Source organism: Galleria mellonella, unplaced genomic scaffold (assembly GCF_026898425.1).
Source record: "Galleria mellonella isolate WM207_F2 unplaced genomic scaffold, CSIRO_AGI_GalMel_v1 utg171, whole genome shotgun sequence".
NCBI classification, from domain to species: Eukaryota; Metazoa; Arthropoda; class Insecta; order Lepidoptera; family Pyralidae; genus Galleria; species Galleria mellonella.
This window is the reverse complement of record NW_026442014.1, coordinates 867,502-885,346: the sequence shown is the minus strand read 5'-3', so window position 1 is coordinate 885,346 and position 17,845 is coordinate 867,502. Positions and strand designations below refer to the sequence as shown.

Here is a 17,845-nt window from a genome sequence, read left to right as displayed (position 1 = left end):
TTACCGTAGCCTATGAATATAATAATATATCCAGTACTTATATTAATTGATATAGAAACCATTGGCACTTTTATAGACGTGTTCTGACAATGTATAACTAAATATTTTAAACTGACTACAAAAAGGAAGAAGTCCTCAATTCGGTTGTTTTTTTTGTTTATATTTTTTTTTTTGATTGATGAAAATGGTATGGTAACCCCGCCTGCGCTAACGGGATACGCTAGCGAAGTGGTGCTTCGTGAAGGGTGATAGATGAGAATGAAAACAGGCCAGTTAGCCCATCATGATGAATTCATCAGGAATTAACCATGATAGTTTCCAGGGAGAACCGCGAGGAGGTCGACCTGGTTGGGTATATTGCTAGCAATAAGATTCTAAGTCTCCATTACTAACAATCCCTTTCCCCCCTTTTTGTTTACGTTTGGTACTTTATTTGTTTGTTACGTTATGAAGCTGACTTCAATTGTGACACAAATTTTATTTAAAAACTAAACTACTGCATCGATTTTAATTAAATTTTTATGACACCAATTTGTAAGTATATATCCTTTCAAATATATGAAGACGGAGTTGGGGGGAAAGGGGTTGTTAGCAATGGAGTTTGACAGCCCCATTGCTAGCAATATGCCCTATATCGACCTCCACGTGATTCCCCCTGGAAACCATCGTGAACAATTCTCGTTGAACTCGTCACGATGGGCTAACTGACCTGCTCCATCCTCACCTATCATTCTTCACTGGTGTCACGCCGATGTATACCGACAGCGCGGGTGGAGTTACCATTTCATCATCACCCATATAAAAAAAAAAAAACTGACGGAGTTGTGAGGTAACAAACAAAAAAAAACCAACTGAATTGGAAACGTCCTTCTTTTAAAGTCTCTTGAAAACGATCAATTTCACAGATTGATGATGAACTATGTGTGCTGTAAGTAATACAAATAAATTATATATCTATTTGTGTATCTATATATCTAAACCAGCTGCTTTATAAATAACCTAAATGAGAGATGCACATGCAGAGGAAACTGTACACAAGTTGCTTGTTATTTTATTGTCGCGCACAACAAAATAACATTACATACAAATACATTTACCAGAGGGAGACTTTGTACAAAAGTCGATTGCTTGGGTACCTCTGTCCCATTCGTGTTTCAACCGGAAAGCAGTTGTGCTTGCATGGCTGTGTTTCGGTTTGAAGGGTGGGATATGGTGTGAATTTACTGGGTACGGAGGAATAACACCTGAATCCTCAGGAATGGCAACGCATGGGGGTATTATGGGCGAAACAGTACACTCTGTTATGTCAATGGTACTGCTCATGTGTATAGGCGACGGTTACCACTTTCCATCAGGTGGGCCGTCAGCTTGTTTGCCATTCTAAGTTGAATAAAAATAAATATAAAATAAAATACGAATAGTTTCACGTGGCTGCGTATTCCTCGGAGACACAGTCCATTTATAGAACAGTATAAAATAAAAACAGTTCGCGTATTGCTGAAAGGAGTACACGATTTACGACATACTGGCACGATATGACCTGAATAGGATATAAACAACTATGAATCTTTATAAACTGTACCAGACAGGACAGAACAGTAATAATAACATCTTTATATAATTGTTAATAATTGTTAGTAATGCGGCCTACCAGTCCCATTGCTTGCAATATACCCTCTCAGGTCGACCTCCACGTGGTTACCCCTAGAAACCATCGTGCTGAATTCCATCCAACCAAGTACATTTATCAGGATGGGCTAACTGATCTACCTTTCATTCTCATCTATTATATCATCTATCACTGATGGCCCGCCAGCGTATATCGTTAGCGCAGATGAGGTTACCATTCCATTATCATCCATTAAAAACAACGTGGCGGTGAAGAGTAAAAATTGTTGGTAACGGAAAGTAGAGATCTCACGCAGTCGACCTCCACGAAGTGCCTACAGGAAACCATGAGGTACTATCGTAGGGTTTATATCTAGGAAATTCATCACGATAAGTCAACTAAGCCGAATGCATTCTCACCAATCCTGTGCATCATGCACAGTGGTGAGAATATTCTTAGAAGCATGAATAGTGGAGTTCCTTATAATAACGTATAGTAAAAACTTAAATGGAATTCCCCAAAGTTGTCACGAAAACAAGAGTGAACGAGTACACGAAGGCATAGCTGCGGGCAATGACTTGTGCTATTATAAAATTTTTTTCAATAATGCAATTCGTTAATAGGGAAAACATTGTTCCACTTTATAGAACTACAACTTAAAAAATAATTGGAAACACGTAGGTCACGAGGTAACTACTCATATTGAAATACTTGTAAGCACTTTAAAATTAAAATTAAGCGATTACACTTCAGTGTTGTATGTTAAATAAAAAAAAAAAAACATAGCGCGATATATTATATACTCGCATACCATATGTTTTACTTATTATTATTTGTAACGATAAAAAATCAAAAGGTTACGCAAATCTGCTACATTTCTAAGATATGACTTCAAAACGTACCCCTGGGGACGATCATTGGCACTCATTCTGTCAGCGCGCCTTTTCTTGCACGTGTTGCAGTCAAGTGTCGGTGCACCACCCTCCCACACACCACTCTTCCAAAACACTAACCTGCCCTCACTATCCATGAGGAGTTATCATTGTCACAAACCAATAAACATTAATCGCGTACACAAGTCACCAACTTTCACAGAGTACAGTGATAACATAAACATTTGGCTGAATAATATTTTTATATAAGTCATTCGTTATCGAGATCTGTTATGTAAATAGTACACACGTTTATACCACAAAAGATTAGACGCTGCAAAAAGTTATCAGTGCAAAATGATTCATATTCCGGCACACATTTAGCAAAACAACTGAGCAAATAGTTTTATAACGATGATCCTTATAGCACACACAAGTTGGAGCGTTTACGTAACCAAGCGTGCGGCATCCATTCAAAGGAGACTAACAAAACTTCACTCCCGAAATAAACACTTGAATCCTGCCAGATCGCAGCCGGCCGAGAGACGGCAACACGACCGTTTCCTACAATGTCTTGAACCAAACTGCCTTTGATGTTCAATTCAAGTTTCCAAGTTCAAATTTCAAACTCGATTCTAGGACATGGTAGTTCTGTGCCAACTGGGAAAAGTCACAGCCTAGAATAGATCGTAAGATTTACAAGTTATCTTGGTGTTGGTAGTGTAAATTTCTTTGTTCGTTTAGAAAGCTCCTGCATGCTGACACACTTCAGAACTTTCAACCTGACTGGCAAATATGAAAAAATAAAACGCATCGACCTATATTCGCCATGGATTATGTATTTATCGGTTTGTAAAAGAAAGAGAAAGTAAGTGATAACACGCAAGGGCGCAAGTTAATTATAGACATAAATAAGTGCAACTCCACGTACTATGGACCAGTAGACTATAGAATAAAATATTTCGATAACAATGCAGATAAAACCAATAAATAAAGTCAATGCACACATGAAATCCATAAATCAGGAGGGAACATTAACTTTTTTAATGTCAGCTAGCTATGTGATGCGCGCACGCCGGACTGGCTCTGTGCGGCACTAGATAAATAAAACCGCGTGTTGGTCCATCTATAAATAATACACGCGGATCCTACTCGTTACATCGAGGCTGACACCTTCTGTTTGTAAGCTATGCACAGTTGTTACTGTCGTGAAAAAGCAAGCAACGATTGAAAACCAGATTCCATGAAACTTGTAATAGTTACAAAGCCGGTTTAAATGGCCATAAATGACTAAGACAACATAATCGAGAAGGACTTTTGTATTTAAAAAATGCAGGCAATAGTTCCGATGGTATGGCTGTAACTATTTATCATTCTTATAGGGATACTAATATTATGCAAAATAAATGGCTCGTAGAGTAAATTGAAGTGGGGTTTCCTCTGGGAGATACAACTGGACACATAACTTTTCCTTCCTCCTACACAAATGATTTATTTAAAAAAGTTCCTACATATCTGTTTATGAATTTGTCTGTTGTTTACTAAACATTTATGTCGATGACTTCAGCCACTAAAAGGCTATGCGTATAATTTTACTGAACATGCAAATTTTGCGGTTCGTCAAATTTATGAAAGATGAAGTATTATCGGAATATTTTCCCAGGAACTGCACAGATCACTTCCACATTTGTAATTGGCAAGAGTTGGCTGATCTAATATTAATGAGACGACATTCCTGCAACGTTTGGCACATTCGTGTTTCCGTTCCGTTTGCGATATTCTCGCGTGGGCAACCTTCGTACAATGAACTGGGGATAGAAGACACACTGTCTACTGACACCGATCTCATTGTCTATGCATGAGTGCGTATGCAGGACTAACAACCGCAAATAAATATAACTCTATTTACCATATCAAGGCATGTTTTGCGGGTAGAAGTCTTTTCAAAATTAGATATGCATTACGTCCACGTATAATGGCATGACGCGCTCTTATGTTATCCGAAATCCCGAACTCATCTAATATTCTTTGAATATTAAGTGAACTAACATACATATATATATATTGTTTGCGTTTTGAAACTATATTATGTTTATTATGTGGAATTGATTTAATGCTGTAGATTTTAACTAAACTGCTTATTGAACTATTTTGAGTACTAAAAAATGTAACTATGTAATGTATTAATTTACATGTTTTATTTGCTTAACCACATAGTATTATAATATTTTAATAACCGCTTTTATCAAATTATTTTTATAAGATATAGATTTACAAGCAAAATACTTTATAACTGACATTTGCAATACATATGGGAGTACGACCCAGATGAGCGTTCCCTGTTTTCTCACAACACAAAGTAGGTATCCTAGCTTGAGAACTAAAGTATTTAAATTGTTAATAAATACCAATTAAAATATGAATAGGATATATTTTAATCAACAATTAGTCATGCTATACGGAATATTAATTCTAAATCAACTCAAACCACCCAATTACCGAGAATAACCGCCTCGAGGTCCTAAAAAGGGCACGTGCATAATTTAAAATGTCGTTAAGCAAAACAAAGCCGCAATGTTAATCGTAACAACATTATTCGTAACACATAGAAAAAAAATATTCATAAAGGAAAAACAGTAAATATGCAAGCCGAACCAAATAAAGAACATTGTAATCCAATCAACATTGTGTTGGAAAAATATTTGGACTACGAATTAATATGGAACTTAAATAAAAGTAAATCCAATGGAATGCAAAAAGAATTATTAATAATATATTCAGAATTTGAAGTGAAATGATTACGAGACAAGTGCATCTAGGTCCTCGTACTTCTAGATTGTGGAATCAGTTCCTGTTTTCAATTTTCCCTTCACAATATAGGGAATTAAAAAACAACGGACCAAAAAACATTTTAATGACCAGGAACGGACAAGCAACTCCTCTCGTATTGCAAATGTTCATGAACGACGGTAGCTGCTTTCCATCAGGTGCACCGTCTGTTCGTTTGCCTGCCTAACAATAAAAAAACATTTCCATAGCAAAAAGATTTTTTAAAATTCATTCAAAATTGGGACTTTACCCAGTAATATAGCAGTCAAAAAAAGATACCGACAACATATTTTGGATGTCGTTTAAAAATCAAATACTGTCGTGGTGAATAATAACGAACTCATTATGGTATAATATAGTAGCAAATGGCAAGTGTGTGGGAAAGAGAAAAAAGCGCATACTGAAAGTCGAGACAGGTCAGCCAAGATCGACGACCCAGAAACGGCGAACGCTCGCTTACATAGACACATTGGAACATGAAATATCACACTTTACCTATACTATGATATCCGCCCACATCGACAACGTATTGTCCAATCCTATAACTGTAGGGGAAAGGGATTGTTAATAATGCAGACTACCAGTCCTATTGCTAGTAATATACAATATCAGGTCGACCTTCACGTGGGACCACGTATCTTGAAACCATCGTGCTGAATTCCTGATGTATTTACACGATGGGCTAACTGACCTGCCTTTTCATCTACACCTATCATCCCTCATTAGAGCCTCGCTAGCGTATACCGTTAGCGCAGGCAAGGTTACCATTCTATTGTCATCCAAAATCCTGTAACTGCGTACAGTTTGTATGAAACCCAAACCCGTTATATCCCATTCCGGGATATTCGGGTAATCATTCTTTAATTATACATTAAAATTTCAGAGTATTGAGGCATATTGGCATAGTATACAAGAATACCAACACAATGTACTATGAGAATCATAGTGTATCCTATGATGTTCATGGTACTATTACTATACATGTCTATTGGCGACACCTTCTAAATTTCAGGAAAAAGGCATACAATTTCTCTTCTATACTTATGTCGCACCTCCAGATTTAAAAAAATAAAAACCTATATCTTACAATTATGTTTGTATCTATTAAAATATTAACAAAATCTTTAAAAAAAATAGGATATAATGTAAAATTTACAGGCAGCAGGGAAACCACAGAGACAAAAAAATTAAAATGACCAAATGTAAACCAACAATATTGCAAATATTGTGAAACACATACCTAATTTATGATTATTATGCTTTTGAGGCAACTTTCATGTCTGGTTGTGTGCACGTGATTCGATAGCAGTCTGTCCTGTGACAACTAAGCAGAAAGGAATTTAATGATTTACAAATAATTTCTGACTAGCTTCTTGCTCGCTATCTCGTACGCGTGGAATTCAGAAATAGGATAAGCAAAGAAATAAACAACTTCTGAAGGGCATATCAAGCTTAAGGATACATCACTTTTTAAGTTAGATCTTAAGGAATATGACTGTGAAATCGCATCCAATTTGGTGAAGTAATTATTGCCTGATGCTGCGAAAAACATATAGGCAAACAGAAAGACAGAAAATTTCAAAAAAATATTGTTTTGGTATCTATTCGTCATCATATCAGCCTTTAACTGTTAAAGATAAGCTTCCCAGTTGGTAAGTTTTGCCAGTAGTTGCCACGCTTGACAGGTGGATTAGGAACCGCAGTTAGGCTTTAGAGTTATTTTCAGAGCAACGCTGCTGCTCATCATGCCCATGTCTCGTCCTTCCTTAGTCGTCTCTAATGACACTCACGGAAAAGGAAGGGGTCACCCATTCTATGCCGGGAACACACGGTGTTTGCATTTGGTATCTATTGCTCTTATTAAAACTTCCTATTTCATTCTGTCTTAATTATGGCCAAAGTACAAAATATATCATTTAGTTACAATTTTATTATATTAGTAAGATAGAGAAATGAAAGGTGTTCAAAATAAGTCCATACTGTACTAGATTGCTGCCGTGGAAATCCAATTATTTAAATATCGTATACATATTAACATGGACGTACATTCCCACAACAAAAACAATGACCGCCAATCTGGGCTATGAGCATCGACAGGATATTTGACTCACTAACATTGAATGCGCCTTAGTGGTAACAATGGCGCTCGTCACATAGTACTGTTCGTAAGTCATTCTGATTCGACTTAATGTTTATAATATGTAGATCACAAATGAAAACTAGAGGTTGACAGCTATTGTCAACAAGTTCCTTTGAATTAAGAACGACAAATCAATTTATTCGGAAGCGACTTCTATTCGGAAGGAAGAGGTGCTTAATTTATCGTGCATTCATTTGTGTTTTGAACTCATATTTATACTATTTTATTTACGTGTTAGTCCCATATTATATACTATACCATATCAGCTATTAGCCCTTCTTTGGATACTGGTGGAAATTTCCATCATAACATTGAGTGCCCAAATATTATATAAAAGAACAATTTTACTTTAATTTGATCGTGTCTGGATACTTTTTTAATGTCCATTGCAGAAAAAAAAAACATAGCTGTAATTTTTTTTTTTTCATTTTTCTTTTAATTTTGAACATGAATTATATCACCTTGATTTATTTCACCAATAAAAAAAATCATGCAAAGAAGGGTTAATTGTCTATCACTGCCTCAATTAACAGGCAGATTGACAACAGGCCTTTTGGATTAGGCCTTGGTGATATTTTAAGAGAGACACTGCTGCCCGCTTCTGGACTGTTAAGTTCTCTTAGTCCCCTCTTACGACCCTCACGATAAAAGAAGGGGGTGTCCTATTCTGTGCCAGGACCATACCGCAAAGTCCCATATAAATACTACAAAAAAATGAAATTGAAGCCGCGATTTTTCTTTATGGAAAAAAAACAAAATATAAACACACGATTACACGTTCTAATTTCAAAAAATTAAGAACTTATTTGTAATGTTCACACATAGTTAATTGACGAACGTTTCGTAAATACCTTCAAAACATTTATTTGATATTTGTTTATTAATCACAATGGAATTTATGTAAATAATTATTGATTTTGTTTGTGTATATATTGTTGAACTTTATAATCTGTCATTCTTTCAAGAGAACAATAAAGAGATATCATTCATTCCTTGAAATTAACACTTTTTTCTGCGTACCAAAATGTATTTGTTTGTACAGTATAAATATTATAAAGAGAATAAACTCTCATTTACTGCCTAAAGGAGAATCAAATAAAAATAGGTTTCCCAATGGCCACTTACAAGATTTGTACAAATGCTGACGAGCGTTACATTTGGCCTTGGACAATGAATCGTTTTGCTTCTGTGGACATTTTAATTGAGTTCAACAAAGTCTTCAAGACAGCCTTACGGTCAACAAAAATCGAAAACAATACAAAGTACATGCGAGTTCCCACGTGGTAATCACCTAAATATATTATACAATCATATCTGTACAATAACATGTCTGTTATGATTATTTCCAATACCTGATTATTAGGAGAAAGATATTGTTAGTAATGAGGATTAGTTGCCCCATTGCTAGCAAGCCCTGTCAGGTCGACCTCCACGCGGTTCCCCCTGGAAACCATTGTGACTAATACTTGTTGCATTCGTCACAATGGGCTAACAGACCTGCTTTAATGCTTACCTATCATTCCTCACTGGTACCCCACCAGTGTATACCAATAGCGCAGGCGGGGTTACCATTCCATTATCATCCATTAAAAAAAAACCTGAATATTTAAAAACAATGGCTATTTAGATCTTTAAAGTTATTTTCTTCTTTATAACTGAAAATGATAAAGAATGTAACGGTCCATTTACTGGGATTTGGTAACCATTGCCCATTGAAATGAACAGCATGGTATATTTCATGTCATAGTACTATGATTTCAATTCCGTAATACCCGTAGCACCCATCATACATTGCCATTCCTGAGGAATACAGTGGTATGCAATCGTTCCATGTAATTTCCTATAGTTTTGCCTGTCTTTGATTAACTAACATTGCCAATATACCCAGACAGCGGGTCTACCATGAAATGAAATTCCGAAATTTCGGACTCAATTTCGTGTTTTTGTTTATACCAAAATCGGACCAATAAATGGAGTTTAACATTTCGTTCGTCATACATCCCTATCATAAAAGTCCAAAGGAACAATATTTTAACATTTTTAATATTTCCAAACGGCATGTATTATGTAATTTTAACATTAAATTTCTGTTTCGTTTGGCTCCGAAATTTCGGAAAACATTTCATAGTAGGCCCTCAGATCTATCGAGTTATGACGAATGTCAACCTGATGGTAAGTATTGCCATAGCGATAAGATCACCTTTTGTACCTTTATGTCTAATTTTAATTTGTACTTTATGCTACTGTATTTCACTTGAATTTTCTAATTGTCATTGTACAGTTTTATGTTTTTGGTGCAGTAAAGAGTTAAATAAATAAGTAGTAATAAACATATTCGTGAAGCATCGAAGATATAGCATTAGAAAGCAAAATAAATAAAGATATATTTCTCTCCTACGCCAAATTTATTAAAGAATACATAGAAAAAAAACAAAGTAACTTAGTCGATATAAATGCATTACATAGTTCATTATAAATAACGAATCGTCATCATATCAGACTTTAACTGTCAACTGCTGAACATAAGCCTCCTCCTTGGGGGGTTTTTGCACGCCTGCCAAGCGTGGCAACTAACCACGCTTGGCAGGCGGATTGGCAACAGCAGTTAGGCTTTGAAGATGTTTTAAGACAACGCTGCTGCTCATCCCACGCTCTCCCTTAGTCGCCTCTTACGACACCCACGGGAAAATAAGAGTAGGTCTATTTATTTATTAATTAGTACATAACATATATGTGTACATGGCGGACTTAATGCTAAAAGCATTCTCTCCCAGTCAACCATAGGGAAGTGTAAAAAAAGTATGCCGGGACCACATTTATAATTAAATGTTGTAATAGCTTTGTTCTCACATCTGTGTAAGCTATTTATTTATTTTATTTCTCCACAAATTTCACAGAAAAATACATTTACATGAAAAAAATACAACTATATATATATATATATATATATATATATATATATATATATATATATATATATATATATATATATATATATATATATATATATATGTATGTATGTATGTATAATTATGCCATATAGCTATGAGAAATGAGTGAATATTTAGTTTGCGGTAAATAATCATAGCCCACATTGGATAAGTAAAAAATATCAAGAACTAAAACAAATCGGGAGCCATAAAAGCTATTTTGGAGTCAATTGACGCCGACGCAATCATTATACTTCTAATGCAAAGGACAACTAAAAGAAACTAGCACAATAATCTGCGAATGTCTTCAGTCTCGTCTGTGGGTGGATATTTTTATACACGTGGCGATATACAAAGAAATGTTTCATACAACTTAAAATGGCAAACAAGCTGACGGCCCACTTTGATGGAAAGTGGTAATCGTCGCCTATAGACATGAGCAGTACTATAGACATAACAGTGTATACTGTTTCGCCCATGATACCTGCCATGCGTTGCCATTCCTGAGGACTCAGGTGTTATTCCTCTGTACCCTGTAAATTCACGCCATATCCCACTCTTCAAACCGAAACACAGCCATGCAAACACAACTGCTTCACGGTTGAAACACGAATGGGACAGAGGTACCCAAGCAATCGACTTTTGTACAAAGTCTCCCTCTGGTTAAGAATTTCAAAGAGTGATAATAACACAATCACATGCTGAGGCTGGGGGGGAAGCAGCTCAGTTTCCATTAAGCTTCTATATTTGAGACGGTTTCACTCTGTATAAGTAGATCCAACTTGGTAAATTTTGCTCCACAAAAACAGCCACTAGTGACATCACTATTCTTATTTGAAAACGAATAAAGGCATCGCTGAACGAGATGATTCGTAGACACGTTACTTGTGCCATAAAAAAATTATAAATGTGAAAGTTTACAACAATGTATGGATGGATCTTTGTTAGTTTCACACAAAAACTACTAAACGGATTTCAATAAAATTTGGTACACGAATGAGTTATATCCTAACGTAGTGTAGGATACTTTATGTACTTACTGATTCATGCGAGTGAAACTGCAAAATACAGATAGTCCTATTAATATTATAAATGTGAAAGTTTGCAACTATGTATAGATGGATATTTGTTACTGTTTCACGCAAAAAACTACTAAACGGATTTCAATAAAATTTGGTACAGGAATGAGTTATATCCTAAATTAGTGTACAGGATACTTTATGTACTTACCGGTTCACGCGGAATACAGTGGATTTAAAATATTTGAATACAGAATGCGGAATCATGACTACTAGTAAATAGATAAGTACAATAGATTTTGATACGAATTTTTTGCTTCGCAAAGAACAACATGCGCTTGTGATGGTCCCATATTACTTTTGTCACGTAATCGTCTGTAACGCGAAAGTAAACCTTATCTATTTCTATACAAATATTAAAATCAATTTAGAATTAACGACGTACTTGATCTAGTAACATAATTGCGAAAAAACATACACGTAAATCAGGGCCTCTACCATGAAATTAAATTCCGAATTTTTTGACTCAATTTCTTGTTTTTGTTCATACCAAAAGCCTAAGAAACAGCGCTTAACATGTCCGTTCATCGTAAATCCTACCATAATAATCTAAGGGAACAAGATTTGAGCATTTTAAAAATGTTTAAACGGTATGTTTTATATAATTTTAACATCAAATTCATGTTTCGTTCGGCCCCGAAATTTTGGAAAACATTTCATGGTAGGCCCTCAGTAACTTTTCGAGATTGTACGGTACATATAGACACAAGTATCTGAACAAAATTCAATTATAATTCATACACACTATTGTATACACATACCTCCATCCGCTATTGATAATTCTAAATTCCAAATGATAATACAAACTAGCTAGCTAGAATTTTCGATTTATAACCTATCACTCTCTTATAATGTCGCTTTCTGTTGATGAATAAATGAACAAACAAACAATCAAATCTTTCCTTTTGTATTAATAGTATAGATATTGTATTCGATATTTTTGTGCATTATAGGTTTTTGTATTTTGTGCACGAAAAATTATTAATTCACTCTTGCGCCACTTACCTACTTCTATCAACTCCTTTAACCAAAGGTTGTCTGTAAGAGATTGCCCTAGCGATAAGACCGCCTTTTGTACCTTTATGTGTATATTTCAATCTGTATTTATGTTACTGTAATTCACTTGAATTATTCACTAGTCATTGTATTTTTTTTTGCTTATGGTGCAATAAAGAGTTAAATAAATAAATATTTCGTTATCACTTTGTTGTTTACTAATCGGGGCGGTGAAAAGTTGATCGACCTCGTGGGGCCGAAGCTTTTGAGGCTTACTCATTCATCGGGTAACAAGCGCACAAGAAAGCTACGCATAAAACCAGGAATTTACTGCACAAACTGGTTCGTGGCCGCTGTGTAGAATTGCAGATTCAGTTACCGGTTTAACACTGGGGATATTGTTTTGTTTGAATCGGATGCAATTCTGAATTGGGACTAATTTGTCAGACAATATTTTTCAAAACTGACCAAGACCCTGTATGTACACCGGACATGTACATCGTGTGTCTACAAATAGATTTTGCTCAAAAACAAACGGGCTTTTGCTTAAAAGAAAACGGATACTTCAATCGAGCAGTTTTTTTTTCCGCAAAAGAAAAACATGAAGAAAATTAATAGTTATTTTTTTTTATACAACTTAGAGTGGCAAACAAGCTGACGGCCCACCTGATGGAAAGTGGTAACCGTCGCCTATAGACATGAGCACATAACAGAGTATACTGTTTCGCCCATGATACCCCCCATGTGATGCCATTTCGCCCATGATACCCCCCATGCGATGCCATTCCTGAGGACTCAGGTGTTATTCCTCTGTACCCTGTAAATTCAACGTAATTAACGAATATGCTAATAGTTATACAGATTGCCGTGTAGTCTTTTTTATGGATGATGATGGAAAGGTCGGGGTTCCATTCCATCATTATCCATACCCTACGTTATCGATATACACTAGCAGGGCATCGGTGAGAGGCGATAGATGTGTATGAAAGCAGGTCAGTCAGTTCATCGTGACGAATTCCACTAGAATAAACCACGATGGTTTCCAGGGGGAACGGCGTGAAGGTCGACCTGATAAGGTGTATTGCCGGCAATGGGTCAGTTAGAGCCCATTACTAACATTCCCTTTTCCCCCTGCCGTGTAGTCTTGTCATAGAATGAGCCCTTCCTTACCCGTGAGTGTCGTAAGAGGTGATTAAGGGAACTTAAAAGGTCAAGTATTGGGGCAGTAGCTTCCCTTTTAAAACGTCATCATAAGTCGATAATATCATAGTTTTAATCTGCCTGCCAAGTGTTGCGACTACGGACAACCCCCCCCCCCATGGTAAACTGCAATAAAAACCACTCCTGTTCCTTGTGGTCTATGGAGGAAGCTTATATTGGACAGATAATGGCTGAAATGAATAATTATACTTGTAAATGAAGTACTTATTATAAATTTTTTTTGCAATGGAGGAATAAGGCATTGTTCAGCCACCAGTGCTAACAGTATACAATGGCGGGACACTAGTGAAAAAATGGCGGGAAACTAGTGAACAATGAAACTAAGGATGGAGACTTAACATCTTTCAACGTGAATTGAATCGCGTCATCTTCTTGTGACAATTCAAGCAGTTTTTTCAGCCACTCTCTATTATTACTATTATTGGTGCAGAAAATATCAAAACATTGGCAATATTATTCATGTACACAAGTACTGTTTACCTGTAATCGCACTGAGTTAATTGTGAATTTATAATATATGTAAACAATGTGAAATTTTAAAGCTAACTGAAAGCAAATCAGTTTTTTTTATAATACAAGAGGCAACCTAATGGTAAGTGACTACCTCTACTCATAAGCATCCGTAACACCAAAGACATTACAGGTGTACTGACAGCCTTTTAGTAAGGAATATACTCTTCTCTTGAAGATTACAATGTCATATTGGTTAATATATAAATACTACTGCTGGAAGTAGATTTAAATGCATGATTTTACATGGAGAACAATGCCTTGAATAATTGGCTTATTAAGACAAATTCACTGAGAATTAATTGCCATTGTTTCCAGGCTAGGCAGCAAGGAGTTCAACCTGACAGACCATGTTACTAGCAATGCAACCATTAATTCCTGTTACTATACATATACAGAAAAGAGAATACTCTACTCCCAACAGTTGGATGCACTATAACGCCTCACTAAGTGTATTTTTATGGTATGTTCGAAGGGATTACAGGATTAAGAAAAAGGCTTTCCACAATATAACTATATAGTTCAGGTACAGGTTTGCAGACTTATTTATTTAATTACAATATAAGATTATTTTATTACAAACTTTAATTGTGGAAAAACCAGTTAATTTGATTTAAAAACTAAATTCCTGGACTAATTTTAATAAATATTCTACAATACCAATATGGAAGTATATCCTCTCAGAAAAAAAAAACAGTCTCCTTCTTTTTAAAGTCAGTTGAAAAAAAAAAATAAACAATTCATTGACTCAATCATAAATCAGATTACTGGTGTTCATTAATACAAATAAAAAATTAATTATTTGATGAATGTTTTGATTTGTTACTAATTTCATGTAGAGGTATTTTTTAATATTACAAATTTGTTGACTTTTCATTAAGATCAACACAGACTATAAGTGATAGACATAGATAAACCACAGTTGGTTTTAAATTACATGTATCAAATGCATTTGGAATTTAATATTAACATTATTACTTAGTCATAATATTTGGTTCAGATTAAAATGTATTTGTACATATCATGATAAGTAATTTATGATACATTTAAATATTAAGAGCTTATATTTTTTTATTTAAAAAAAAAATGTTCACAACTATGAGATGGTTAACATATCACTCAATATGACCATATTAATGAGTATAGTACAAGCAAAAGGGATGTTCAAGTATGAAGGCCTATGTTCAGCAGTGGACACAACAGCTGATAATAATAATAACCCACAGATTGAAATCTTGTCTGTATTTTTTGCAATTAGTGTTATCTGTGACTTTATTGTTCCTAAAAGTTTTAGATTTAAAATTGTTATTTGTGGGTATTCAACATTCATTGTAGTACAATCTTATTATAATCATTTATTTCATGTTTGCATTATTGATATAAGTATGTCACCAGTGAAAATTGTAACAAAAAAATGTATGAGTGTATATTAGTCTTTACCTTCTTCTTAAAAAAAGAAAATAAAATCATAATAGGTGGGGACAGTTACAGATTTGAAAATGGAATAGTATTATTGACTGTTATACTTTTATAGAAACATGTTTATTGCCCATATTTATCAAATTATTTTTATAATAATACCTACTATGTAAATTACTACTGTTACTAAAACATGTCTAGTACATAAATAATATATTTACAATTAGAATCATTCAGCAAATATTAATAACTGAAAAAATTAAGTACCTATCGGCGTAACCTGAAAGCAGTCACATAACGGTTGTGTCTAGAATAAACAACGCGAGTGGCAAGTACCTAGCACCGGTTTCATCTACAGAATTCGAAATTGTCAGGTAAATGGGGCAATTGCAAATAAACTTGAAATAATAAATAAAATTAAATAAAACTTACCTTTTCGATGACGTTTCCGTCATTTTCGCTTGATCACTTTTCAGTCACACAATAGAAACACATAAACAAATGTTCATTATCTTTAGATTATCACTAAAGGTAAACTTATAGGCATTCTATGATGAATAAATAGAAAATATAATCAATAATAACAAAAGGGATTTAACAAAAAATTAAAATTAACTCCTGGTGGATGTACACACAATACACAATGTACAATCGCCGCTAACCGCCATCTGTCGTCTGTCTCGTCTGTCGATTTGCAGCTGTCAATTCTAGTTATCAATCACGTCTAGTTAATAATCACGTCATAGAATCTGCACAGATAATAGAGAAAGGTAATAAGTGATGCGTTTTAAAGAAGTTCAAATAGGTAAATGGGTATGTTATATCTAATATTCTTTTTAACAATCCTGATCTACTACGATCCACAGCAATATTTAACAAACCAGCGACATTTATGCATTATTTATTCAAATATTATTATCTTTACTTTTGCACTTATTTATAGAAGTCTTATTAAAAAACTATGTAGAGTGAATGAACCTTCATTATGTTTTTTTTTTTACATCGTTGTTATGGCAACTTGCTTATACAAAAGCATGGCCAATGGCCGTGTTCAAAATTTTCGTGTTTACTGTCATGTTGTCAAGTTATAATGTAACCGGGAAACAATTTTATTATTGATTAAACTTTTGTAGTTAATTGAATGTTATATGTAAGGGTAGATTGTGATTACGAAATAAATCTGGAATAATGTTCAAGAACACTTTTCAGTCAGGGTTTCTGTCAATTCTTTACAGTATAGGCAGTAAACCTTTACAAATCTGGGATAAAAAGGTTCGAAATGGGCACATAAAGAGGATAACAGACAACGATATACAGAGTTTAGTGCTGGAAATAGTTGGTACCAATGTTAGTACGACGTACATTACTTGTCCCGCCGATCCGAAGAAGACCCTCGGCATTAAGTTACCATTTTTGGTTATGATAATTAAAAACCTCAAAAAGTACTTCACGTTTGAAGTTCAGGTCAGTAGTAACAATAGATTTCATGTTAAAAACTGCAGTTAAAAGTAGCAGTTTTGTTTTTATTTGTTTTGACCCTATTCTATAATAAATAATATTATGGCTAACTTTCAGGTGTTAGATGACAAAAACGTTAGAAGGAGATTTAGGGCTAGTAACTATCAATCTACAACAAGAGTGAAGCCTTTCATCTGTACTATGCCGATGAGACTCGACGAGGGATGGAACCAAATTCAATTCAATCTAGCTGATTTCACTCGTCGAGCTTATGGCACAAACTATGTTGAAACACTTAGGGTCCAAATACATGCTAATTGTCGAATAAGAAGAGTATACTTTTCTGACAGATTGTACTCGGAAGATGAGTTGCCAGCAGAATTTAAGTTATTCCTTCCTATACAAAATAAAGCTAAGACAGCAGTTGCAACATAAAATTCATTAGTACAAATATAAATATGAAATGGTTTTATCAATAATTAATTTAGTAAATATACCACTAAGTCTATCTTATTTTTCTTAGTAAATATACATTCTTTATCACCCTTTATTATAAAGTTTTATATTTGTGTTGTCACTTGAAAATAAAAACACAAATAAATCCTTTTTTATTTAATACCAGATAAATACCTTTTACAATTTGGTAATATTATTTATCATTATGAAAATTTATATTAATGAAGTAGAATGAACACTATAATAAAGATTGCCTTTTATAAATAAACTCTCTTGAGTGGAACATGTATAAATTAATACTAACTGTACATGTGTGTATTTGCACA

At 34.5% G+C, this 17,845-nt stretch overlaps 2 protein-coding genes across 3 annotated transcripts in view; one reads left to right on the top strand and one right to left on the bottom strand.

Moving 5' to 3' along the window:
• Positions 1 to 16,296, bottom strand: part of LOC113518233 (serine/threonine-protein kinase hippo) — a 44,921-nt gene extending 28,625 nt beyond the window's left edge. The window contains exon 1 of one of the 2 annotated variants that reach the window (XM_052892951.1): positions 16,038 to 16,296. In XM_052892951.1, coding sequence (XP_052748911.1) covers positions 16,038 to 16,060 — 23 coding nt within the window. In that variant the 5' untranslated portion in view covers positions 16,061 to 16,296. Of the gene's footprint in view, positions 1 to 2,511; positions 3,075 to 16,037 lie in introns of those variants that run through there. The other variant, XM_052892950.1, reaches the window with a different exon arrangement.
• A 305-nt stretch (positions 16,297 to 16,601) lies between these two features.
• Positions 16,602 to 17,576, top strand: LOC113519220 (cilia- and flagella-associated protein 20). The gene is made up of 2 exons (XM_026904273.3): positions 16,602 to 17,069; positions 17,181 to 17,576. The coding sequence occupies exons 1-2, from the start codon at positions 16,794 to 16,796 to the stop codon at positions 17,496 to 17,498; spliced, it is 594 nt and encodes a 197-aa protein (XP_026760074.1). The 5' UTR covers positions 16,602 to 16,793; the 3' UTR covers positions 17,499 to 17,576.
• The last annotated feature ends 269 nt before the right edge of the window (positions 17,577 to 17,845 follow it).